This window comes from Bufo gargarizans, chromosome 7, assembly GCF_014858855.1.
Source record: "Bufo gargarizans isolate SCDJY-AF-19 chromosome 7, ASM1485885v1, whole genome shotgun sequence".
Taxonomy (NCBI): domain Eukaryota; kingdom Metazoa; phylum Chordata; class Amphibia; order Anura; family Bufonidae; genus Bufo; species Bufo gargarizans.
The window spans coordinates 129,833,809-129,861,662 of NC_058086.1; the positions used below are offsets into that span (position 1 = coordinate 129,833,809).

Genomic DNA, 27,854 nt, shown 5'->3' on the forward strand with positions numbered 1-27,854 from the left:
TGGCAACATTAGAAAGTACACCTTGTCACGCAAAAAAACAAGCCCTCATAAGGCTATGTAAACGGAAAAATAAAATAGTTATGACTTTGGGAAGGCAGGGAGCGAAAAACGAAAACGCAAAAATAGAAAATTGCCATGTCAGGAAAGGGTTAAAAGAGAACTCACAGAGGCTATTGGTCACAGGGGAAGCCTCAAACCCAGTGGCCATGCGCCTCACGGTTAAGACCATCAAAAGGATTAGTTTTTATCATTTTGAATTAATCTTTATTAGCAGAGCCCATGGAATATAAATATTCCCCTACTGATACATGTCACGGCTCCTTCAAGCCCACGTGACGTCACACGGTCCTTACGGCGCATGCTGCGATTCACAACCCTATGGTAAAGGAAAGGATTAAGAGAGCCACCAGACATGACGTCATCAGTGTGAGACGGAAGGACCGCTGTGCGGCTAGCTGGCTGATTTCATCTAGTGATCGGTTTTCTGCATAGCGACCTCTGCTGACCGGAACTAGAGTTACTTTGTGCGGGATGACCCCTTATTACCGGCCAGAGGCTTCATGTGACAATGTTTGTGCCGAGAGCGGTGAAGAGGCGACAGGAAACCGAGGGACCTGCAGTGAAGAGGAGGAGGGGGGCGGGGGGTCTGAACTGTCAGTCGTCAGTAAATAGTAACACATCCTCTGTTTCAGCTTCTTCATGTGTGACTTCTCTAGCAGCATCTGCTGCCACTTCTCTTCATAATGCCCTGCTCCCCACTGCAGTGTCCTCCTCCTGTGCTGTCCTTCTCTCACCTCCTGCTGTAGCAACACATGGCTCCCCGTCTGATGCTGCAACACTTGACACCGCAGGTGATGCTGGAACGCATGGCTCCCCGTCTGCCGTAACACTGACCACCCCAGGTGATGCTGGACCGCGTGGCTCCCCGTCTGCCGTAACACTGACCACCCCAGGTGATGCTGGAACGCATGGCTCCCCGTCTGCCGTAACACTGACCATCCCAGGTGATGCTGGAACGCTTGGCTCCCCGTCTGATGCCACAACACTGACCACCCCAGGTGATGCTGGAACACTGACCACCCCAGGTGATGCTGGAACGCTTGGCTCCCCGTCTGCCGTAACACTGACCACCCCAGGTGATGCTGGAACGCATGGCTCCCCGTCTGCCGCAACACTGACCACCCCAGGTGATGCTGGAACGCATGGCTCCCTGTCTGATGCCGTAACACTGACCACCCCAGGTGATGCTGGAACGCATGGCTCCCCGTCTGCCGCAACACTGACCACCCCAGGTGATGCTGGAACGCATGGCTCCCTGTCTGCCGTAACACTGACCATCCCAGGTGATGCTGCAACGTATTCATCAACATCTGCCCATGCTTCTACAACACATGCCACACCATCTTCCCATCTCTCAGCCTCTTCTGCTTCTCTGGGTCCTGTACCACCTCCTGCTCCTCTTCCACCATCCTTACCACCTGCCTCTGATGCAGAGGATGAACCCATCAAATCCTACAGCAAACTTCAGCGCTGGCCGCTCCAGGGGGAACCTGTCTGTGTTATATGTGGGAGATATGGAGAGTACATCTGTGACCAGACGGAGCATGATGTGTGTAGTTTAGAGTGTAAAGCCAAAGACCTCCTGCAATCTACAGGGGTATCATCATCGGAGGACACAGCACTTGCTCACCAGTCATCAGTTAATGTAACCGCTGTAGAACAATCGCCTTTCTCTAGTCCGGGTGACATTGTGACAGTTGTACCCCCTGTGCATCAGCCCATGGAGGCAGCGTCTTCACGATCAAATGATACAAGCTACACCTACAGAGAGCACCAGTTCATCACCCAGCTGGGGCAGGATCAGATTGACACTTTAAGACAGCAGCTTGGCTTATCTGTACATGGAAACCTGGTGTGCAGGCCAATCATAGAGTTTGAGCACTGCAACTTTCCTCCCACACTTTGCACAAACCTGAAACGGGCTGGATATGAAGTGCCTACTCCCATCCAGATGCAGATGGTCCCTGTTGGACTGATAGGAAGGGATATCCTGGCGAGTGCTGACACCGGATCTGGGAAGACTGCTGCTTTCCTCCTTCCAGCTCTCATCAGATGTATGGAACAGGTATTCCATACGTAATAATCTCCCAGTACTGGTTCTGTGTATTTGTGTCTCCAGGATATATCATGGCTTGTTTCTCCTTTCTCGTGATGGGAATTCCCATATGTCATCAATGTCTGCATGGTGGAGGTCTGATGGCTGGGACCCCCACAATCCTAAACATGGCAGCCAGGCATACAAGTTGCTTTCATGTTTTTGAATGGATTTTTTAAAATGGCCAATAGATGTTAGGCCAGGCTGCTGTGATTGAAGAGGTGGCCCCACATGTACGGTTCTCTCCATTCACTTCTTTTGGCGTTTAAAAAAATCTTAGGACCCATTGTAGAAGTGGATGGGAAGAACTACCGGTACCTATTCAGTCACAGCAGCCGCCAAAGTGGGTCCAGGGTCATTCACAAGATAGTTGTGAGGTCATCTGAGATGGGAATACCTCATTTACTGTCAGTGCTGGAGAACCTATTTCTTAGCGTTGGTCTTTGTGTTATTCCTCCCAGAAATATATGAATAAATTGACAACTGGGTATAGCCATTGTCTATTAAAGGGGTTGTCTCATCTGAGACAATGGGGGCATATCGCTAGGAAAGTAGTGGAAGGTGCACTGCGCATGCGCAGCCGCCCTCCATTCATTTCTTTGGGACCGCCAAAAATAGCCAAGCCCATGGAAGTGAATGAAAGCAGTGGCCGGTCATGCACTGTGCGCTCCCATTCACTTCTATGCGGAAAGCGCTTGGTGGTGGCTGGACCAGAGTCCTCCAGCCACCACTATGGCCCGCTTCGTTCTCGATATAGTTGTGTCTCCCAATGATGGGACCCACACCTATCAGATAATGGGGGTATATCCTAGCGATATGCCCCTATCGTCTCAGATGAGAAAACCCAAGGCATGTTCCTCTGACACTGGCAGCATGGATTCATTTCTAATCTGCGGCTCAAACTACCAGCATGCCCTGACGGAAAGAGACTGGAAGTTCTCTGGAGAGCCACCGGGTGGTTAGAACCACTAATGTAAAGTGTAGCAGGATACCTACAGATATCAGAAAAGTCTCCTCAACCTCTTGTGTATCTTGTGTTTAGAAGGACGCCCCCGCTGCACTCATCCTTACGCCCACAAGGGAGCTGGCAGTGCAGATAGAGAAACAGGCCCAGGAGCTGATGTTCAAACTTCCCCAAATGAAGACTGCTTTACTTGTGGGTGGGATGCCATTACCACCCCAGCTGCACCGACTTCGGCAGAATGTGCAGGTAATTGGAGACATGTCTGAATTTCAGAATCTTATATGGCATTGCTTGGTTTATGCATGTAGCTTATTTTATACACTTTTTTTTTTTTTTGTCACATTAGAACTTTTTTTCACACCCACAGTCACTTGTACACAAGCTCAATAATCTGTGTGTAATTACTGTGTGGGCGAACGAGAACCAATGGCAGTGACTATGCATGCATAGTACAACTTAAAAAAAGGGGGTCAGTCAGCACATCCCAATGTGCAGGTGCACGCAACAGCCCTCCGCAAACACAAATAAAGTACAATAATTCCATGATTATTGAAAACATTCTGGTGCTAATGCTGCACTTATTTAGCAAATTTGAGATTCTTGGCAAATACATTTATACAAAATTATTTGGGCCCGTCTGCCAAACTTCAAGGCTCAAGCTGAAGGGGAGTGTCTATTCTGCTGCAGCTCTCACCCTTTCACAGTTTAGGAGGCAGTTGAAGGATGAAACTGAGCATGTGCGGCCATCTCAGTGAGCCGGACAAAGAAATAAGAAAAAGAAAAACACAGCAGGTGGCGCTATACAAAAAAATTGTGGCTATATTAAATTAATTACATGCAATTACAAAAGTGTTTCATATCCAGGCGCTGGTTCGAAAATCTGTAGAATATTTTTTGTAAGTCACATAGAGAACCCTTGTCAGTCCTGTCTCCTCTGCCCATGCACAGTTTGATGACTGCTCTCCCTCTATACAAATTTATACAAAATAAAGTGCCAATTGCTCAGTTCTGTGACTGCAGGTCTCAGGCTGAGCTTGAGGTCTCCCCTCTATTACTAGCCTTAGATGGTGTAACATGATGACCCCCTTTATTCCCTTAATAGAGAAATGTAGTTTGGCCTTAAATGGGTTCTCCTGGAAACAATACCTTCTGAAAATGCTTAAAATACTTGTTATAAATAACCCTCTAAATGCCTTTAACCTCTTAAATACCAGGCATATTTTCATTTTAACATTTTTTTTTTTTTTTTTTCCTCCCCCATGTTACAATAGTCATAACTTTATTCTTAGATTTTTTTCCCTTGTTTTTTGCATAACAAACTGTAGTTTTCATTGGTACCATTTTTGTGGTATGTACGACTTTTTGATCACTGTTATAAAAATTTTTTGGGGGGGACAAGATGACAAAAAATGGCGAATTGCGTGTTTTTCATTCATTTATTAATTTTTTCCATTACGGTGTTCACTGCACAGATATTTTATTTTAATTTTTTTTTTTAGGTTTTAATAGTTCAGACATTTTCAGACCTGGTGATGCATAGTTTTTTTTGTTGTTTAGATATTTTTATATGTAAAATTGGGAAAGGGGGATTCAAACTTAATATTTTGGTGTTTTTCATTTTTTTTAAATTTTAGTATTTTTTAACCTCTTATTTATTAACTATTAGCCTCCTTAGGGGACTAGAACCTGGGATCTTTTGATTTGACTGCAGGGTCTCCGATCGGAAGGCAGAGGGAGCCGCATCCTTCTGCCTAAGTCCACAATTGCCGCTATCAGCGTTAATTGCGGCATCTGAAGGGTTAAATGGTAGGGTTTGGCGGGATTGCCGTTCCCTGTCATTGCGGCGGGGTGTCGGCTGTATCATACAGCTGGCACTCACCATGTATGGAGCGGGCTCACCGCAGCAGCCCACTTCATACAGTTGCGGTCGTATAAGGCCATACATGTACGGCATTATGCGTTAAGGGGTTAATTATTAGTAATGGCTCAATTTGTCTGGGGTGCAGTCAGTGGAGGTGAGTACCTGGTGAGCTCTGTTCTGGTGCACATAGATACAGCTCGGCACTTACCTCAGCTGTGATCAGCACATAACATTGTGGTGCACAGGGCTGAGACAGCAATAGAACGGTGCTGACATAGGGCTCCTGCTCTGCATTCTGGCATCGGCCGTCCTGCCACAGGTTCCATGCTGAAGAGTCCGACAGTGGCTATTTTAATTCCTCCACTGATAGCCCCTAGTAAGACCTTATTGGATTACATTTTGTTATGCTTTTAAGAGGTGGCAATGAACAAAAAACTGCTATTCTGGCATTGTTGGTTAGGTTTTATAGTATGGATCCTTATGGATAAAAGAATACCAAATATGTGTAGTTTTTGTTTTTTCTATTTATAAATAAAAACATTGTATAAGATTTTTTTTTTTTTTAAACTTGCATAATACACTTCAGTACCCCTGTATGCCTGTATCTGTTATTAGGCTTTTATGGCAGACCTAGTGGCTATTAGGGGGCACAGACAGGCTTACATAGAGAGTTCCCCCCTACTTCTATTAAACCACGATTAGTATGGGCCATGGTATCAGAGGGGTTAAACATCAGGGCTCGATGCTAGGGCTCATGCACACACACTTATTATGCAAATTGCGGTCCCCAATGCATGCTCCCGTCCGTGTGGCTGGCGCTGATGGATGCAGTCCCATTAAACTTGCATGAGGCTATAAAGAGTACCTGTCACCTCTCCAGGCATGTCAGTTGTAGTAACTACTTGCACTCCTCATGTAATAACAATTCTGGAGCATCTATTCTTATGACTCTATGTTGTGCCATTTCTTTATTATTTATTAGTTATGAATGAATTGCCAGCAGCTTGCAGTATAGGTACTGGTATAGGGTGTTACCAGTTTGGGGTGTGTTCCAAGTATAGATGTTCCAGAATTGCTATGTGGGGAATGCAGGTAGTTCCTCATTTTGTACCCCTTTTGGGAGCAATTTTTTGTTATGATTGCATTTTACTCATTTTCAGCTGAAAATCATTTTTTTCAATTGGTCCTTATTAAAAATATTGAGCCGTTCTGTCACAAATGGTTAACTGTTTTTCTAGCTGTGTGACTAGTACTTTCACTTTGTTTTGGTCATCTAATAAACCATATCTTTAAACTACTGAGAGGTCATAAACACTTATTTAAAGGGATTCTGCAGTGTTTTTTTTTTTAAACTGATTTAGGGCTGCAGTAAACGAATATTTTTGTAATCGAGTATTCTATCGATTATATTTCTCGATTCATCGAGTAATCTAATGAGAAAAAGCTACTTAAAATAACGTACGTAATTAGGTATGTATAAAGTTATTGGTTTGAAGGGGTTAATAACTTTATACATGCCCATTGGGTTTGGAGGGGTTAATGGAAGCACCATGGCATTAGGCATGTATAAAGTTATTGGTTTGAAGAGGTTAATGAAAGCACCTTGGAGGTGCCTTCATTAACCCCTCTCTAAACCAATAACTTTATACATGCCAAGGTGCTCCCCCCAGCCTCTGATCTGCTTGCCCCCAGCCTCTGATCTGCTTGCCCCCAGCCTCTGATCTGCTTGCCCCCAGCCTCTGATCTGCCTCCCCCCAGCCTCTGATCTGCCTCCCCCCCCCCAGCCTCTGATCTGCCTCCCCCCCCAGCCTCTGATCTGCCTCCCCCCCAGCCTCTGATCTACCTCCCCCCTAGCCTCTGATCTGCCCCCCCCCAGCCTCTGATCTGCCTCCCCCCCTAGCCTCTGATCTGCCTCCCCCCTAGCCTCTGATCTGCCTCCCCCCCCTAGCCTCTGATCTGCCTCCCCCCCTAGCCTCTGATCTGCCTCCCCCCCCTAGCCTCTGATCTGCCTCCCCCCCCTAGCCTTTGATCTGCCTCCCCCCCCCTAGCCTCTGATCTGCCTCCCCCCCCCTAGCCTCTGATCTGCCTCCCCCCCCTAGCCTCTGATCTGCCTCCCCCCCTAGCCTCTGATCTGCCTCCCCCCCCCTAGCCTCTGATCTGCCTCCCCCCCCCTAGCCTCTGATCTGCCTCTCCCCCCCAGCCTCTGATCTGCCTCTCCCCCCCAGCCTCTGATCTGCCTCTCCCCCCCAGCCTCTGATCTGCCTCTCCCCCCCAGCCTCTGATCTGCCTCTCCCCCCCCAGCCTCTGATCTGCCTCTCCCCCCCAGCCTCTGATCTGCCTCTCCCCCCCAGCCTCTGATCTGCCTCTCCCCCCAGCCTCTGATCTGCCTCTCCCCCCCAGCCTCTGATCTGCCTCTCCCCCCCAGCCTCTGATCTGCCTCTCCCCCCCAGCCTCTCTCTGATCTGCCTCTCCCCCCCAGCCTCTGATCTGCCTCTCCCCCCCCCAGCCTCTGATCTGCCTCTCCCCCCCCAGCCTCTGATCTGCCTCTCCCCCCCCAGCCTCTGATCTGCCTCTCCCCCCCCAGCCTCTGATCTGCCTCTCCCCCCCAGCCTCTGATCTGCCTCTCCCCCCCCAGCCTCTGATCTGCCTCTCCCCCCCCAGCCTCTGATCTGCCTCTCCCCCCCCAGCCTCTGATCTGCCTCTCCCCCCCCAGCCTCTGATCTGCCTCTCCCCCCCCCAGCCTCTGATCTGCCTCTCCCCCCCCAGCCTCTGATCTGCCTCCCCCCCCCCCCAGCCTCTGATCTGCCTCCCCCCCCCCCAGCCTCTGATCTGCCTCCCCCCCCCCCCCAGCCTCTGATCTGCCTGCCCTCTCTGGTAACGCAACCCCCCCCCCTCCCTCCCCAGTATTAATCATTGGTGGCAGTTGCCACAGGGTCCCCCTCCTCCCCCTCATCATTGGTGGCAGTTTCAGTTCCGATTGGAGCCCCAGCAGTGTAATGCTGGGCCTCCGATCGGTTACCATGGCAGTCAGGAGTCACGCTACTGAAGTCCTGGCTGCCATGGTATGTTAGTGAGCAGAGAGCAGCGCATTATACTCACGTGCGCTGTGGCCGGCGGTCGCTCCTTCTCATAGGTCTGTGCGGCGCATTGCTAATGCTGTAAACATTAGCAATCCGCCGCACAGACAGAAGAAGGAGTGACCGGCGGCCACAAGCGCACGTGAGTATAATGCGCTGCTCTCTGCTCACTAACATACCATGGCAGCCAGGACTTCAGTAGCAGTCCTGGCTGCCATGGTAACCGATCGGAGCCCCAGCATTACACTGCTGGGGCTCCGATCGGAACTGACACTGCCACCAATGATGGGGGTGGAGGAGGGGGACCCTGTGGGATATGGCCGGCACATTCATTGGTGGCGCAGTGGCCACAGTCCCTCCCCTCCTACTCCTACTCTGTCCTCATTGGTCCTTCAGCGGCAGCCGCGCACAGTGGGGAGGGAGAGACTCCCTCCTCCTCCCTCAGCTGTGCCGGCCGGCTCAGTCCTGCCTCTCTGGCCTCCGGAGGACACGGAAGCGGTGAGTGAGACGCTTAATTTCACTCCCGCTCCGTGATCACGTGATGTAAACGATTCCTCGATGCAGGGAAACTGCATCGATGAATTTTTTGACTCGATTTAATCGAGTTATTCGAATAATCGTTTCAGCCCTACTGATGATCTATCCTCTGGATAGATCATCAGCATCTGATCGGCGGGGTCTGACACCTGGGACCCCTGCCGATCAGCTGTTTGAGAAGGCAGCGGCGCTGGCAGTAGTGCTGCAGCCTTCTCGCTGTTTACCTCAAGCCCAGTGACGTCACAACTAGCATCAATTGCCTGGGCGAAGCTAAGCTCCATTCAAATGGGCGGGGCCAAGCTCCATTCAAATGAACAGAGCTTAGCCCCGCCCAGGCCATTGATACTAGTCGTGACGTCACTGGATCTGCGGTAAACAGTGAGAAGGCCGCGGCGCTACTGCCAACGCTGCTGCCTTCTCAAACAGCTGATCGGACTCCCACTGATCTATCCAGAGGATGGATTATCAGTTTTAAAAAAACTGCAGAACCCCTTTAAGCCACATTGAATTCAGCTTTAACCTGTTTGGGACACATGTGTAGTTCCGATCACCACCGCAGAGTGACCCCGTGAACACCCCCCCCCCGTGTCATCGATCGCAGGAAACCGCAGGTCAGTTCAGATAACCCGGAACAGGATGGTGATCGGTGGTGTGATAATACACCACCAATCACCATCCTGTGATCCTGAGAGGTGATGGTGACATCACCTCTGAGGATCATCTCTCATTGGCTGCAGGGGTGGGCCATTCAAATTATTGCAGCGCTCCTCTCCTCCTCCTTTTTGTGCATCAGATCTCCAGAGCTAGCACCCCCCTCTGTGCCCAGCACCCCCCTTCACCAAGGTGGTTAGGGACAGGTTAGGATAGGCAGGGAAAGTTTAGTTGAAAAAAAAAAAATGTTTTTGGTTGCATCACCCTAAATCTGGGGTCCACAGCACACCTGTCTACTTGTTTTTTTTCTGCGTACGTTGAGTGTGGCCGACACTCCTAGCGTCCGGCCACTGTTAGCGCATCGCACACCCTACCGCTGATCAACTTCGGACGGTTGATCAGCAAGTTTGCTTTTTTTAAAAATTTTATTTTTTGGCCTTTTTAATTTTTTTATATATATTTTTTTTTGTCTGTTTAGGGTAAGTACGTGAACACCCATGCCCCCGCACACACGCACACCAAATAAAGACTTCCACGCACGCACACCCCAATATGGTCCGCCGGATTTTTTTCGGCCGAGGAGGCATATGCCCAGCTTGCCTCGGAGTCAGAGAGCCCCAGTGAGGACGAGGATGACACCACTTTCCTTTTGTCATCCATGTCCTCCTCATCATCTAATGATGATGATGAGCCCCCAAGGCGGCGGAGATTTCAAGGGGACCGCAATGCTAGGGACCCTGTGGCCCACACTAGTACGAGCAGCTCTGGGGCTCGTACTAGTTTTCCGGCCCACCAGTTAAATCCACCGGAGCCCCCTGCCGGTGAACTTGACTGGTGTACCCTAGAGCGTTTTGAGCCCGTGATTCCTGTTTTTGTAGGCCAATCAGGAATCCAGATTTCCACAGTGAGCTTCACTGAATACGACTATTTTAGTCTTTTTTTTCAGTGACCACTTTGTAAATCTGATGGTGGAGCAAACAAACCTGTACGCCCAACAGTTAGTTGCTCAACACCTGGGCTTCTTTTTGGCTAGGGCTTCTGGTCAGTGCAGCCGAGATGAGGACGTTTTGGGGCCTCGTGCTGCACATGGGCTTTTTTTTTTTTTTTTTTTATTTGAATTTCACATACAAAATAGATCCATAAAAATGGAAAAAACACATTACTCTAACACTAGACATAATAGTTACAATTCTTTTTCATCATTTTTTCTTTCCCTTAGGGTCCATTCACACGTCCGTTTTTTCTTTCCTGATCTGTTCCGTTTTTTCAGGAACAGATCAGGACCAGATCTGGACCCATTCATTTTCAATGGGTCCTGGAAAAAATCGGACAGCACAATGTGTGCTGTCCGTTTCCGTTGTTCCGTTCCGCATGTCCGTTTAAATATAAAACATGTCCTATTCTTGTCCTGAAAAATCGGATCCTGGTATAATGCAAAGTCAATGGTTCCGCAAAAAACGGAAGACATTCGGATGTCATTCCGTATGTCTTCCGTTTTTTGCGGAATCCGTTCCTGGAAACACATAGCAATTTTTATATTTTTTTTTATTTTTTTTTTCAAAGAAATCCAAACAACTTTATTTGATTATTGAAATGTATACATGTTTCCGTTTTTTGCGGATCCGCAAAAAACGGGTGACATACGGAAACATTTTCAGGAACAACGGATCCGCAAAAAACGGACCGTTTTTCAGGATGAAAAAAAACAGGACGTGTGAATGGACCCTTACCCTCCCTCCTCCCCCCCCCCCCCTCCCCCCACATGGGGACGCGAGGAAAAAAAAAACAAAAAAAAAAACACTAAAGTAGCCAATTTTTCCATACCGGGTCGAGATTTAATGACCTTTTTTTGTGACTCTTCATCACTCGTTCTTCTTTAATTAAATTATCTATCATTTTTCTCCACTGTCCCACCGTCGGTAAGTCTACTTTTATCCATTTCCTGAGTATAAGTAATCTGGCCTGAAATAGTACTTTATTCAGAACCAGTCGTGTTTTTTTATTTAGCTTCAAATGTTCAGTTGCCCCTAGAATACAAATTATTGGATCCCTGGGCAGCCGAACCTTCAAAAGCAAAAAAACGGTTTCAATTATTTCTGTCCAATATCTATGGAGCTTGGGACATCTCCAAAAGCAATGTATTAAATCAGCTCTCTCCTCCCTGCATTTGGGGCACTTATCTGTTGCTTTCACTCCCATTCTTTTCAACATCCATGGAGATCGGTGTAGTCTGTGCACTATAAAGAATTGTGAGATTTTATGTGAGCCCCTATCCGAGATTGTCGCATAATTTTTAAGAGCATCTCTCCAATTTTCTTCTGTGAAGGAATCTAGATCCTTCTCCCATTTTCCTACAGCAAGCATTGTAATCGTTTTTTTCTTACCTTCCATCAGAAGCCTATATCTCCTTGCGGTTGTTCCACCTCCTTCCCCTAGTGTAGTAAACTTATCCAACCTATCCGATTTTTCCCTCCTATACCTATCCTCCTGTACCACTATCCGCAGTGCATTCCTGAGTTGAAAATATTTATAGGTATCAGTATGGGGGATCCCGAATTCCAACACCATTGTATTAAAGTCCTTCAGCTTATCGTCCTCATGGGCTTAGTCAAAAAACCTAGTGCCAGGCTGTACTGTTCTCTACCAGACCCCACTTTTACAGTACGGCTTTGACGCGCTCCAGGTTTGAGGCCATCCGGAAATGCCTGCATTATCAAGATAATGCAGCATGTCCCCCCCCTAGGGGATCCGGCCAAAATAGTGCCAATAAAACCGTCCTCTCATCCGGCAAAAAATGAGCCCCTACCTAAGATAATCGGCTAAAAACGGACTCTTAGACTATAGAGATATTAAAATGTTTTTTTTTTTTTGTTTATAAAAGGATAATATAGTGTAAAACCTAAATAAATGTAAAAAATATAGACATATTAGGTATCGCCGCGTCCGTAAGAATCTGTTCTATAAAAATACCCCATGACCTAACCCCTCAGATGAACATGGTCAAAAAAATAAAATAAAAATAGTTTCAAAACTGCAGTTTTGGGGCAAATTTTCCATTTTAAACCGTTTTTTCCAGTAACAAAGCAAGGGTTAACAGCCAAACAAAACTTAATATTTATTACCCTGATTCTGCAGTTTACAGAAACACCGCATATGTGGTCGTAAACTGCTGTATGACCAAACGGCAGGGAGCAGAAGGAAAGGAACGCCGTATGGTTTCTGGAAGGCAGATTTTGATGGGCTTTTTTTTTTATTTTATTTTTTTATTTGGGCACCATGTCCCATTTGAAGAACCCCCTGAGTAGAAACTCCATAATAGTGACCCCATATAAGAAACTACACCCCTCAAGGTATTCAAAACTAATTTGACAAACTTTATTAACCCTTTAGGTGTTCCTCAACAGTTTATGGCAAATGGAGATGAAATTTCCGAATTTCTATTTTTGGTAACCTTGCCGCACAAAAATGTAATATTAGAGCAACCAAAAATCATATGTACCCTAAAAATAGTAGTAATAAAAATGCCACATTATCCCGTAGTTTCCAAAATGGGGTCACTTTTATGGAGTTTCTACTCTAGGGGTGCATCAGGGGGCTTCAAATGGGAGATGATGTAAATAAACCAGTCCAGCAAAATCTGCCTTCCAAAAACCACACGGCGCACCTTTCCCTCTACGCCCTACCGTGTGCCCATACAGTAGTTTACGGCCACATATGGAGGTGTTTCTGCAAACTACAGAATCGGGGCAATAAATATTGTTTTGTTTGGCTGTTTACCCTTGCTTTGTTATTGAAAAAAAATTGATTAAAATGGAAAATTAGCCCAAAAATTGAAATTCTTAAATTTCATCTCCATTTTACAATAACTCTTGTGGAACACCTAAAGGGTTAACAACGTTTGTAAAATCAGTTTTGAATACCTTGAGGGTTGTAGTTTTTAGAATGGGGTCATTTTTGGGTGGTTTCTATTATGTAAGCCTCACAAAGTGACTTCAGACCTGAACTGGTCCTTTAAAAAGTGTTTTTTTTTTTTTTTCTCAGAATGGCCTGGATAAGTCGAAGCGTTTTAAAGTTATCACCACTTAACCACCTCAGCCCCCCCTAGCTTAAACACCCTTATTGACCAGACCACTTTTTACAATTCTGCACTACTCTACTTTCACGGTTTATTGCTCGGTCATGCAACTTACCACCCAAATGAATTTTACCTCCTTTTCTTCTCACTAATAGAGCTTTCATTTGGTGGTATTTCATTGCTGCTGACATTTTTACATTTTTTGTTATTAATCGAAATTTACCGAAATTTTTGCAAAAAAATGAAATTTATAAGTTGTAAAAATTTTTTAAAAAAATTAAAATACATTTCTATAAATTTTTCTCTAAATTTATTGTTCTACATGTCTTTGATAAAAAAAAAAATGGTTTGGGTAAAAGTTATAGCGTTTACAAATAGTGTTGAGCGAACTTGTGTTTTAAGTTCGGCGTCTAAAGTTCGAGTTCAGGTTATCGAAGTATCCCGTTATGGATTCTAAATTCCGTTATGGTCCGTGGTAGCGGAATCCATAACGGGATACTTCGATAACCTGAACCCGAACTTTAGACGCCGAATTTAAAACACAAGTTCGCTCAACACTATTTACAAACTATGGTACAAAAATGTGGATTTCCGCTTTTTGAAGCAGCTCTGACTTTCTGAGCACCTGTCATGTTTTCTGAGGTTCTACAATGCCCAGACAGTAGAAACGCCCCACAAATGACCCCATTTCGGAAAGTAGACACCCTAAGGTATTCACTGATGGGCATAGTGAGTTCATACTTTTTTTTTTGTCACAAGTTAGCGGAAAATGATGATTTTTTTTATTTATTATTTTTTTCCTTACAAAGTCTAATATTCCACTAACTTGTGACAAAAAATTTAAACTTCTGTGAACTCACTATGCCCATGTCCAAAATGGGGTCACTTGTGGGGTAGTTATATTGCCCTGGCATTTTAGGGGCCCTAATGCGTGAGAAGTAGTTTGAAATCAAAATGTGTAAAAAATGCCCTGTGAAAACCTAAAGGTGCTCTTCGGAATGTGGGCCCCTTTGCCCACCTAGGCTGCAAAAAAGTGTCACACATGTGGTATCGCCGTGCTCAGGAGAAGTCGGGCAATGTTTTTTGGGGTGTCTTTTTGCACATGCCCATGCTGGGTGAGATAAATATCTCTGTCAAATGACAACTTTGTATACACATTGCCCAACTTCTCCTGAGTACGGCAATACCACATGTGTGCCACTTTTTTGCAGCCTAGGTGCGCAAAGGGGCCCACATTCCAAAGAGCACCTTTAGGATTTCACAGGTAATTTTTTACACATTTTGATTTCAAACTACTTCTCACGCATTAGGGCCCCTAAAATGCCAGGGCAGTATAACTACCCCACAAGTGACCCCATTTTGGAAAGAAGACACCCCAAGGTATTTCGTGATGGGCATAGTGAGTTCATGGAAGTTTTTTTTATTTTTTTGTCACAAGCTTCATTAAGACGTCCAGATGTGTTTTGCGGATCCGCAAAACACATACGACGTCTGAATGAAGCCTTACAGACTCCCTGATTACCCCCCTGTCATTGATCACCCCCCTGTAAGACTCCATTCAGACGTCCGTATGTGTTTTGCGGATCCGTGGATCAGCAAAACACGGACACCGCGGATCCGTAAAACACATACGAACGTCTGAATGGAGCCTGACAGGGGGGTGATCAATGACAGGGCGGTGATCAGGGAGTCTATATGAGGTGATCACCCCCCTGTCATTGATCACCTTCCTGCAGTGAGCGATCTACAGGTAGGAGCAGCTGATGTGCAATGCGAGCCCATGCCTGTGCTTGCTCCACTCTGCTAAAGCCTATACTGATGTGGTATGCAAAGCTTTTAGCAGATCGAGTGCAGGGCAGGAGCTCACATAGCTGCTTCTTCCTGCACTCTCTCCACTCGTTAAAAGCTCTGCATGTTAGGTTATAGTGGAGTGTGTGCAGGCAGGAGCAGCGATGTGTTATGTGAGCTCCTGCCCTGTGCTCGCTCTGCTATGCTAAAAGCCTTTCATACCACATCTATACAGGCTTTAGCATAGTGGAGCAAGCACAGGGCAGGAGCTCACATCGCTGCTCCTGCGTGTACATCGCTCACTGCGGCCCTACGGAGGAATCAAGTGTATGGCTTCCAAAGCGCTATAGGCACCTGAAGTTCCTAGTTCTCAAGGAAAATGAAAAAAATATTTAAGGAATGTTACAAAAATTCAGTTTATCACATTTAGAATAGGTTTTAATAAAGTTTATTCATCTAGGAACACTTTAACCGAGGTGTCAGCAGTATGTTACAGCTGACACTTGCTGTAGATGGTGCGGTGCTGGAACTACCCATGTACTATTATGGCTGTGTGCGGAAAGTGGTTAACATTAATGAAAAACAGATGGAACCTACATCATTTTTCCAGATTTACTTGCTCTGCTAATCCATTGATGATTATGATTATTTTTTTCTCTCCACACAATCTTCTCAGGTTATAATTGCAACTCCTGGAAGACTCTTAGAAATCATTAGTCAAAATGCTGTGAACCTTGGGGAACTGAAGATCCTGATCCTGGATGAGGTGAGCAAATATTAATACTTCCACTCCTGTGTATTCCATATTCATAGTCCCTTGGATGTGTGAAATTGTAAACCATTGTAGCCACTAGGCACCAGCAGGCTGTTTGTCGCTTGTTATAATGCAGAATGTGCTAAACCATTGACCCTTATAAATGATTTATTTCTTTAAAATGACGACACAGAAAAGAGTCTGGCATACGCTTCTGTTTGCAGGCAGACACCATGCTAAAGATGGGGTTTCAGCAGCAAGTGCTTGAGGTTCTGGAGAACAGCTCACCAGATCGTCAGACAGTGCTGGTCTCAGCCACCATTCCTGACAGTATTGAGAGGTTTGCCCAGCAGCTTTTGAGGGATCCGGTGCGGATAACTGTTGGCGAGAAGAACCAACCATGCTCTAATGTTCGTCAGATTGTACTTTGGGTGGAAGAGCCTTCCAAGAAAAAAAAGCTGTTTGAAATACTGAATGTAAGCACTTCTTACTATAACTTTCTTGAAGCTGTCTTATATACCGCATTTATTTATTATTCAGCCATTTCTTAAGGGGCATTTATATGGGTTAACACAGCAGGCAGTTATCGGGAAAGCACTGTTCGTTCCTGATAATTGCCTGCTTGAGAGGCAATCATCTTTCTGTATGAGGTTGAGTGACCGCTACAGCAATTGCTTTTCCCTATGGAGAATCATTATTTCTGGGGACCAGATCACAGTTTACACTGCATGATCTGCTGTGCAGAAACTATTATTTAGGTGTCTACATCAACGTAGCTTTCACCCAATGGCTGGGAATTATCAAGTAACAGACTTTTTTTGTATTTTGTTACATTACAGTCTTAAGTTCAATGTTTTTTTTTAATCTGAATTTTATGTGATGGATCAAAACACAATAGTCTAAGTTGGTGAAGTGAAATGAGAAAAATATATAAATAAAACTGTTGTTTATAAATAGAAAACAGAAAATTGGCCTGTGCGTATGTATTCACCCCCATTGTTAGGAAGACCATAAAAAGCTCTGGTACAACCAATTACCTTCAGAAGTCACATAATTAGTGAAATGATGTCCACATGTGTGCAATCTAAGTGTCACATGATCTGTCATTACATATACACACCTTTTTTGCAAGGCCCCAGAGGCTGCAACTCTAAGCAAGAGGCATCACTAACCAAACACTGCCATGAAGACCAAGGAACTCTCCAAACAAGTAAGGGACAATGTTGTGAAGTCAGGGTTAGGTAATAAAAAATAAAAAATCCAAATCGTTGATGATCCCCAGGAGCACCATCAAATCTATCATAACCAAATTGAAAGAACATGGCACAACAGCAAACCTGCCAAGAGACGGCCGCCCACCCAGACTCGCGGACCGGGCAAGGAGTGCTGTAATCAGAGAGGCAGCACAGAGACCTAAGGTAACCCTGTAGGTGCTGCAGAGTTCCACAGCAGAGACTGGAGTATCTGTACATAGGACGACAATAAGGCGTACACTGCATATAGTTGGGCTTTATGGCAGATTGGCCAGAAAAAAGCCATTACTTTCAGCTAAAAACATAAAGGCACGTTGTGAGTTTGCGAAAAGGCATGTGGGAGACTCCCAAAATGTATGGAGGAAGGTGCTCTGGTCTGATGAGACTAAAATTGAACTTTTCGGCCCTTAAAGAAAACGCTATGTCTGATACACATCGCATCACCCAAAGAACACCATCCCCACAGTGAAACATGGTGGTGGCAGCATCCTACTGTGGGAATGGGACTGGGAAACTGGTCAGAGTTAAGGGAATGATGGATGGTGCTAAATACAGGGATATTCATGAGCAAAACCTGTACCACTCTGTGCGTGATTTGGGGCTAGGACGGAGGTTCACCTTCCAGCAGGACAATGACCCCAAACACACGGCTAAAGCAACACTTGAGTGGTTTAAGAGGAAACATGTAAATGTGTTGGAATGGCCTAGTCATAGCCCAGATCTCAATCCAATAGAAAATCTGTGGTCAGACTTTCTGTTGACTTGCTTGCTGTTCACAAGCTCAACCCATCCAACTTGAAGGAGCTTGAGAAGTTTTGCAAGGAGGAATGGGCAAAAATCCCAGTGGTAAGATGTGGCAACTGCTCATAGATACTTATCCAAAGCGACTTAGAGCTGTTATTGCCGCAAAAGGTGGCTCTACAAAGTATTGACTTTAGGGGGTGAATAGTTATGCACATTGACTTTTTCTGTTCATTGCCCATCCACTTGAGTGCTCAGACTCTCAAAAATGTCAGTCTTTGCAACTAACTTTTTAGGACATGCTTGTTTCCTTTTTTAAGGCTTATGCACTCGAGCGTGTGTGCCCCGTGCCTGTATTGCGGCTGGCAAACAGCAGGTCTACTATATACGAGCACTGGCCGTGTGCACTCCGTATCATGGACTTAAATGGGTCCGCAATCGACTAGATATGGAGCGGTGCAGAGTGGAGGCACCGATTGGATGCCCATAGAAGGACTACAAATTGCTTCCGTGGGATTTCAGTCTGTGCCTCCACACCGCAAAAAAAGTCCTATTTTTATGTGTAGTGCGAACCGGCGGATCACAGATCCATTCAAGTCAATGGGTCTGCATCCACAAACGACGTGCACACGGATGGTGCCCGTGCATTGCAAACTTCTATTTGCTGTCCGCAGCACGGGGAACACACGCTCTTGTGCATGAGCCCTTAACTGCAGCAAGCCATACCATATGTAATTCCACAAAAGGGTTTTTCTATTACGCTCCATGACAGCACCTGTGAGAAATCCTCCCCCTTCCGGACAGGAAACGGGAACTTCCCAGATCTTTAAAAGGATCCTCTTCTCTCCATTCCTCAGTTTCTTCCTGTTTCCTATCCATAGGACAGGGGGGTGTATCTTTCCCGGATCTAGTTAGGAGGCTGCAGGATCTCTAGGGTTTTTTGAAAATACCTAGTAGAGATTACCTGATAGCGTAAGACTTCACTAGAAGCTTCTGTGAAGTCCGGTTAGTCTCCTTTTGCTTGCCATGGGGGGAGTCCTGGTGGCTGCATCATGTTCCTGCAGGTCTGCAGCTGGGCGGTGTTCCGGTGGGGAATGGAAATCTTCCTCCCCCTGCATCACCAGGCCCTGTTTCTGGCGCACAGTGGGCAAGCGCGTCAGATGTGTTGCGTGCGTTCCACGCTGGTACAGGAAGGGGGAGGAGCTGGAAACATGGAGCGTAGTGCACGCCCTTCAAAAGAAGATGCCGGCCGATATGGAAGGGTTCAGCAGCAGAGTGGCAGGTTGCTGTATAGTGGCCGGACCCCTTCCAAAAGAACCCCTTTCAGCTGGAAATTATGCAGGAAAAAGGGGATGGACCACAGCGCACGGAGCGGCAAGAGCATCATTCAGAATCTGGCATGGTACTCCTGGGGGGTAAGAGGGGTTGTACCCTACCGTCTCCTGGTAGGAGATAGTTTTTTTTCATTTTATACGGTTTTCTGTGGGCTGTGTATTAATACAGGTTAAGGAGCCCCAAGAAAAGCCACTTACAAGACAAAGGGCAGAGAGTCTGGGATTAGCAAAAAGAAGTTAAGCCCATCTTACCCCATAGTCTGTTGTCAAGCATGTTTGGACAGAGTGGTAGCGGAACAATCCCCGTCTCTCTTCCAGAACGTACAGAATCTAGTCAAAATGGAGGTTCGTTCCTCTGTAGAACAGCTTAAAAAATCTCTACTAGCTCCACTAAGCAGAGAAAAATTCAGATGGTAGAGTTGGACTGTACTGATTTAGATTCGGAGGAAGAAGGGTTAATATAGGATTCTGATTCTTCCTCTGAAGATCTTGCTGGGAAGCCATTGTTTAAAGTAGAAGATAGACATTTTTATTAAGCGGTAAGGTCTACTATGGAAGTAGAAGAAGAAAAATAATTTGGATCAAAACAGGATTCAATGTTTGAAAGCCTGAGACCGAGGAAGGCGGGAGTGTTCCTTATACAGGACTGTGGTAAAGAATTGATAAAGAGAATGGAGCAAACCTGATCAAAATTATTTATTCCTAGATCAATTAAAAGAAAATACCCTTTTAATGATCAGGAAGTGTCGGCTTACTGAAGATGTACCTTGGGTTAATGCCCCTGTAAGCAAAGGTTAATACAAATTGGCCCTCCCGTTTGAGTATTTAGGATCCCTAAAGGACCTAATGGATAAAAGAGCTGACACCTATCTTAGGAAAAATTGGGAAGCGTCCACTTCCTCTTTTAAACCTAATATTGCTACTACATCACTAGCTAGATCACTTAAACTTTGGTTGGGGGTATTGGAGTCCCATATTGCTAATGAAACCCAAAGGAGACAATTACTAGAAGCGATTCCTACTATGCTGAAGCCATCTGATTTTATTTCGGATGCGTCTGCTGACACTTTAAGATTGTCTGCTAGAGCAGCTGCTTTGTCTAATTCTGCCAGGAGATCCCTTTGGTTAAAAGGGTGCAAAGGAGACATTGCATCTAAGTCCAAATTATGTGCCGTGCCCTGCCCTGCCAGGGTAATTTTTTAATTGGTCCTGAACTGGATGATATTTAGACAAAGCTTCTGACAGAAAGAAGGGTTTCCTGTACCATCCTTTCCTAGACAAAGAAAGCCATTTCGGTTTAGGGAGAAAAAGAGGGGACCTAGAAATGAAAAAGTACTGACTGGAGAAGAAATAAGTCAAAGAGCCTGTTGTTTAAGTCCAAACCTCAGTCTCCTGACGTTACTCAGCAATGACACCCGCCTCGGGTCGCTTTACTTTAATTTATCAAGCTTGGCAAAATATTACAGCAAGTCCCTGGGTAAAAAGCATAATAAAGGAAGGTTATCGGTTAAAAATCATCTTCTGAGCGGAAACATAACGGACCCCATTATAGTCTATGGGGTCCTAAGGGTTCCGTTTAACTCAGTTTGGCGTCAGTTATGTGCTTATCAGTCCTTTCCGTTCTCCTGCCCCTAAACGGAGCAGGAGAACGGAAAGGCTGAACGGTGATGTGAACGAAGCCTTAGACTTCAAGAAATCCCCACGAGTAAAAATTACATCTTTGTATTAGCATTCTCCAAAGCAGTTTGCCTTATTAGGGGAATTAAAAGACCTAATGGACAAAGCAGTTTTAATTCCTGTTCCAAAAGAGGAAATAGGAGATGGGTTCTATCGACTCTTTTCCTTGTCCCCAAGCCAAACAGATCCTTTCAGACAATAAAAAAATATAAAGACCTGAACTCGTATCTGACTTATCAGAAATTTCAGATGGAATCAATTGCATCTATAGTCCTTCATCTGATCCCCCATTTTTGTTATGGCATTAACAGATATCAAGGTTGCCTTTTATCACGTGCCCATACACCCCTCATCTGAGAGGTTTCTCAGGGTAGCGGTACAGACAAAAGACTCCTTCATAGGCAGTTCAGGCACCGAGAATCTTCACAAAGCTATTGGCAGAGGTGATGGGTCAAGCAAAGAGGTTGGATATTATAATTAACCCATACCTGGATGACCTCCTTATAGTGGGGCAGTCCCCAGACACCCTTTTAATAAAGATTCAGGAAGTGTTAAAGATCTTGACAGATCTAGGTTGGCTCATAAACTGGAAAAAGTTGTCTCTGACTCCAAATTACTGATGTACTTTTCATAGGGATTCAACTAGAGTCTACATCCCCAAAATCTTCCTTTTCTTCCAGAAAAGGAGGAGCTTGTAATTCAACAAAAGATTCTGAAATTCCAGAAAGCCAGAGTAACTACCCTGAGAGAAGCCATGTCAGTGCTAGGAATAATGACCTCCTGTATTCCAGCGGTGAAATGGGCTCAGTTTAGGTCCCGGGTTCTTCAGTCTCACATTCTGTCATGCTGGAATGGAGATCAGTCATCCCTAGACTACAAAATTCAGATTCCCGAGTCAGTGGATGAGTCCAGTAAATCTGAGATCAGGGGTGGAATGGATAAAAGACAATCCCATAATAATAACGTATGCCAGCTCAAGGGGTTTTTCCCAAGGCCAGTAGTCACTTGCCCAAAGTCAACAAAATGTCAGAATTACAGGGAGTTGAGGGCAATATTTTGTGATCTGAGAGAATACCTTTCCTTAATAAATAGGCAATAGACGTGAAGATCTTTTCCGACAGCAGTAGCCTATGTCAACGGGGGGAGGGGGGAGAGAGCAAGAAATGCAAAATTAGTTTTTTTTTATCTCAACCCCCAGCGGATCAGTCTCAGGGGTGAGATGCTCTGTCGCAAGCATGGGGGAAGGGAGAATCTGGAAAGCATTTATCCATTTTTCCAGATCAGATTTGGATTTATCCTTACTTCCTGGATATTCCATTGATCCTAAACTTTCTGCAGGAAGGGCTAAAATAAGAGATTAAGACCTAGTACCCTAAAAGATTAAGTTCAGGGTTCAGCACTTAGTGCCTTGTTTGACATTAGATTGGTGATTCACCCCTGGATTAAAAGGTTTAGAAGAGCATCCTCCAGATTGAATCCAACCCTTATGCCCAAATCGTGTCCTTGGGATCTCCATGTGGTTCTTTCTAGTCTAACCCAAAGTACATTTGAACCCTTAGATTCCATTTATATTAAGATGTTCTCATAAGGAGATGTGTGTGTCATTATTTAGAATCTACTAAAGATTGGAGGAAGGCTTCTCAGTTGTCCATTCAAATTCAGGGTCCAAATAGAGGTCTGAAAGTCACAAGTCGTACTTTTGCTAGCTGGATTGTTAGAGCAATAGGTTTAGTGTATTCTTCTGCGGGTCTCCAGGTTCCTTACGGGATTTTCAGCACACTCCACAAGAGCCCTAGCGACATCATGGGCAGAGAGGCTGTGCCTCTGTTGATTACATTTGTAGAGCTGCTACCTGGAGCTCTCTAAATACTTTTTATAAGCATTACAGACTGGACCTTTTGACTAGTCAGGACTTAGCTTTCGGGAGAAAAGTTCTGCAGGCTGTGATTCCCCCCTGAGTCATCTAATTTAGTCTCTCACAGGTGCTCTAATGGGGCGTAATGGAAATACATAGATTACTGTTACCAGTAATCAGTTTTCCATGAACCCATGAGCCCATGACAGCACCTACATTATTCTCCACCCTAAATAAATATTTAAAAATCTTCAGATATATATTTATATACGGTATGTATATACAGTCGTGGCCAAAAGTTTTGAGAATTACATAAATATTAAATATTGGAAAAGTTGCTGCTTAAGTTTTTATAATAGCAATTTGCATCTACTCCAGAATGTTATGAAGAGCTATCAGATGAATTGCATAGTCCTTCTTTGCCATGAAAATGAACTTAATCCCCAAAAAACCTTTCCACTGCATTTCATTGCTGTCATTAAAGGACCTGCTGAGATCATTTCAGTAATCGTCTTGTTAACTCAGGTGAGAATGTTGACGAGCCCAAGGCTGGAGATCATTATATCAGGCTGATTGGGTTAAAATGGCAGACTTGACCTGTTAAAAGGAGGGTGATGCTTGAAATCATTGTTCTTCCATTGTTAACCATGGTGACCTGCAAAGAAACGCATGCAGCTATCATTGCGTTGCATAAAAATTGCTTCACAGGCAAGGATATTGTGGCTACTAAGATTGCACCTCAATCAAAAATGTATAGGATCATCAAGAACTTCAAGGAAAGTGGTTCAATTCTTGTTAAGAAGGCTTTAGGGCGTCCAAGAAAGTCCAGCAAGTGCCAGGATTGTCCCCTAAAGAGGATTCAGCTGCGGGATCGGAGTGCCACCAGTGCAGAGCTTGCTCAGGAATGGCAGCAGGCAGGTGTGAGCGCATCTGCACGCACAGTGAGGCGAAGACTTTTGGAAGATGGCCTGGTGTCAAGAAGGGCAGCAAAGAAGCCACTTCTCTCCAAAAAAAAACATCAGGGACAGATTGATCTTCTACAGAAAATATGGTGAATGGACTGCTGAGGACTGGGGGCAAAGTCATATTCTCCGATGAAGCCTCTTTCCGGTTGTTTGGGGCATCTGGAAAAAGGCTTGTCCGGAGAAGAAAAGGTGAGTGCTACCATCAGTCCTGTGTCATGCCAACAGTAAAGCATCCTGAGACCATTCATGTGTGGGGTTGCTTCTCATCCAAGAGAGTGGGACATGAATAAAGAATGGTACCAAAACACCCTCCAACAGCAACTTCTTCCAACAATCCAACAACAGTTTGGTGAAGAACAATGCATTTTCCAGCACGATGGAGCAACAGTGCCATAAGGCAAAAGTGATAACTAAGTGGCTCGGGGACCAAAACATTGACATTTTGGGTTCATGGCCTGGAAACTCCCCAGATCTTAATCCTATTGAGAATTTGTGGTCAATCCTCAAGAGGTGGGGTGGACAAACAAAAACCCACTAATTCTGACAAACTCCAAGAAGTGATTATGAAATAATGGGTTGCTATCAGTCAAGAATTGGCCCAGAAGTTGATTGAGAACATGCCCAGTCGAATTGCAGAGTTCCTGAAAAAGAAGGGCCAACACTGTAAATACTGACTCTTTGCATAAATGTCATGTAATTGTCGATAAAAGCCTTTGAAACGTATGAAGTGCATGTAATTACATTTCACTACATCACAGAAACAACTGAAACAAAGATCTAAAAGCAGTTTAGCAGCAAACTTTGTGAAAACTAATATTTGTGTAATTCTCAAAACTTTTGGCCACGACTGTAGGTGTTTTTGAAGTGTGTTTTTACTGTATATAGAATTATTTCAGTCCTATGGGTCTTGTCACAAACTGAGGAGTGGAGAGAGGAGGATCCTTTTAAAGATCGGGGAAGTTCCTGTCCGGAAGGGGACAGGTGCTGTCATGGGCTCATGGAAAACAGATTACCAGTAAGAGTAATCTATGTATTTCTGGTTTGGACAGCCACTTCCTGCTTGGCATAGAAACCCTTTAGGTGACATTTAAATAAGACAGCCTTGGATGGACTAATCTGTATTGTCTCATATGACGTATGATCGTCTCGCCTTTCTCTCAATAGGACTCAAAGCTTTTCCAGCCCCCTGTTCTGGTGTTTGTGGATTGCCGCCTGGGTGCAGATCTGCTCAGTGAAGCTGTTCATAAGATTACCGAATTAGATTGTGTTGCTATTCATTCTGAAAAGTCCCAGTCAGAAAGGACTAAGATACTACAGGTAAAATGACTTGAGATGGATGGGAGTCCCCTTAGTAAGCGCCAGGCTGGGATGGCCAGAGCTAAGGAAACTGTTGAGAGGACTGTGCTCCATTGTTTCCATAACTCCCATAGCAGTGAATGGATAGAACACTGTGTGTGTAGTTCTTTTTCACTCTTATGGGAGTTACTTAAACATCTGAGCTCCGTCCACTTTTTCTTAAAGGGGTTGTGTCACTTCAGCAAATACCATTCATTATGTAGAGAAAGTTAATACAAGACACTAATGTATTGTGATTGTCCATATTGCCTCTTTTGCTGGCTGGATTATTTTTACATTATACACTTTATACACTGCTTGTTTCCATGGTTTCGACCACCCTGTAATCCAGCAGCAGTGGTCGTGCTTGCACACTATAGGAAAAAGCACCAGCCTATGTTAGCTCCCACAGTTCTGGCCACCAGAGAAGGCCAGCACTTTTTCCTAAGTGCGCAAGCACGAACACCACTGATAGATATAGATTGCAGGGTGGTCGTAATCATTGGAAACAAGCAGTGTATAATGTGATGGAAAAATTAATGAAGCCAACAAAGGAAGCAATATGGACACTCACAATACATTATTAGTAAGTGCCTGGTGTTAACTGTCTCTACATAATAAATTCTATTTGCTGAAGGGAGACAACCCCTTTAAGGCTTATGAGGATTCTTCCGATCTCAGCCAAGCACTGAGTGGTGGCATGTGGTTTCTTGGAGTAACACATCCCTCTCTTTTTACAGGGCTTACTACAGGGGCAATATGATGTTGTAGTCAGCACCGGTGTCCTGGGCAGAGGTCTGGATTTAGTTCATGTGAAATTGGTTGTGAATTTTGACATGCCATCAAGCATGGATGAATATGTTCACCAGGTGAGGAGGTTTGATATAACAGTGGTGCTCATATAAATAATTCATTTTGTTAACCCCTTCCTGACCGCCTAACATAAATTTACATCAGCTGTCCAGCATTTAAACATGGTGCCTTTTATTTTATACATCAGACCCTGGGTGCCTGCTGTTTGTGATCGACGATAACGTTGATTGCACATATTTACCCCTCAGATGCTATGGCATCTGACAGCTCAAAAACCTGGACATGCACTGGCTCTCCCTAGCAATGATCGAGGAAGCTGGATGGTGTGTGCGGCACCCTCGGTCCTCCTGAATGATCCGAGGCTGCCTCTGGCAGGGCTCCCTAGGAAAGCAGTACAATTCTCATAGACTCCAATGCTAATGTGTTATGTGGATAGTGGATAAGTGTTTGTCGTCGGACAACTTTGAATAAAAAAAACTGTCACGTTCATCAGTTATGTGACATAGCCATGTGGGCGTATCATTCAGTGGCTCTGTCAGACATATGACACCAGTATGGACGCACTCTTTTTGTGTACATATAGGACACTGCATCTCCTTCCTTCGGATACATACAGTTTTTGTTTTTTTTCTTATTTTTGCCACATACAAGGACATTTATTTATTTAGAAGGGCAAAGTCTCACAGTAAGTTATAATTGGCACAACCAATATGTGTACGGTATGTAATTTTTGACTAATCTTTTGTTTCTTTCAAGATTGGAAGAGCAGGTACGACTGGGTCACCGAGGAACTGCAATTACCTTTATTAATAAAAACAACAAAAATCTGTTCTGGGATCTGGTAAAGAGGGTGCAGCCAACAGGGTCCCTGCTTCCCCCGCAGCTGCTGAACTCACCGTATCTGCAGGAGCAGAAGCGGACAGAACAGAGAAAGCATCATGACCAAAACAAGGTGGTCACAGGAGACCAGATTCTTAATCTCATCCGAAAACATGACAGAAAAAAACCACGCAAGTGACCAGAACACTCTGTGACTTGTATATAAAGGACTCCTTTCGGTTTTTGACCTTGGGAAAATTATAGTTTCTCAGGGAAAAATAAATATTCCTCTCATTATTGAGAGTTTTTCTCATGGATTTTTTGTTACTGTCTTCTTCGTAAAGTTGTCTGTGTATAAAAATTTCTAGAACACAATTTTAATTTGCTTGCCATTAATGGTGTAAACTGTAAACTAACCCTGCAGTTGAGCAAAAGTGTTTTTCTTCTACCAAGATGTGCCCATTTTATCATACAATGTGTGACAGTGTGATACATGTAGTTTATCTTTTGCATGCTGTCTTTATGACTTCCGGAGCCAGAGCTATTTTGAAACAGCTGGGGTTTGAATCAGTTGGGGTTGTGAGTTCGGACCCCCACCATCAGATATTGAGGTCTTCAGTTCCATGAGACAGTCATGCCCATGTTGCGGACCGCAAACCATGTACCTGCACAACACAGGCACTGCCCATGTGCACTCCGCATCGTGATGCGGACATATTGACTTCAGTGGATCTGCGATCCGCAAGATGTGGTCAAAGATGGGACATGTTCTAACTTTGCCTGTGCATAGGCACGGACCCTGAAGTACACAGAAGGGCTTCCATGTGTCTGCGTCCTATGTCCTATCTTTCTTGGCATCTTGCTGACAGTGAAGTCAATCAGGTCCGCACTATGATGCAGAGTGCACATTGCCAGTGCCTGTGTTTTGCGGGTCTGTGTTTTGTGGTCCGCAACACCGGTCCAACCGTCCCACGGTCATGTGAATAAATCCTTATCTTGTGGATTGGCCATCAGGGGGTCACATTAATTCTGGGTGGCATCTCCCCTTGCTGCTGTACACGGGAGATTAGACACTCTTGATGAGGGAGAGATCTTGCGATTAGGCGGTCCAGAAGAGCTTCTGGATGCATCTCCCCTTGCTGTGATGCAGGCTACGACTATGGTGTGGTAACTGTCATACAGATGTTGCTCCTGTGGTTT

General features: G+C 45.0%; 1 protein-coding gene across 1 annotated transcript; it reads left to right on the plus strand.

Annotated features, from left to right (window-relative positions):
- Positions 1-354: 354 nt before the first annotated feature.
- DDX59 (DEAD-box helicase 59) lies at positions 355-27,081 on the plus strand. The gene is given in 8 exon segments (XM_044300863.1): positions 355-2,125; positions 3,198-3,365; positions 15,785-15,874; positions 16,087-16,338; positions 24,852-25,004; positions 25,763-25,891; positions 26,592-26,606; positions 26,608-27,081. Coding segments are annotated over 8 exon segments (2,610 nt in total). The 5' UTR covers positions 355-568; the 3' UTR covers positions 26,854-27,081.
- The last annotated feature ends 773 nt before the right edge of the window (positions 27,082-27,854 follow it).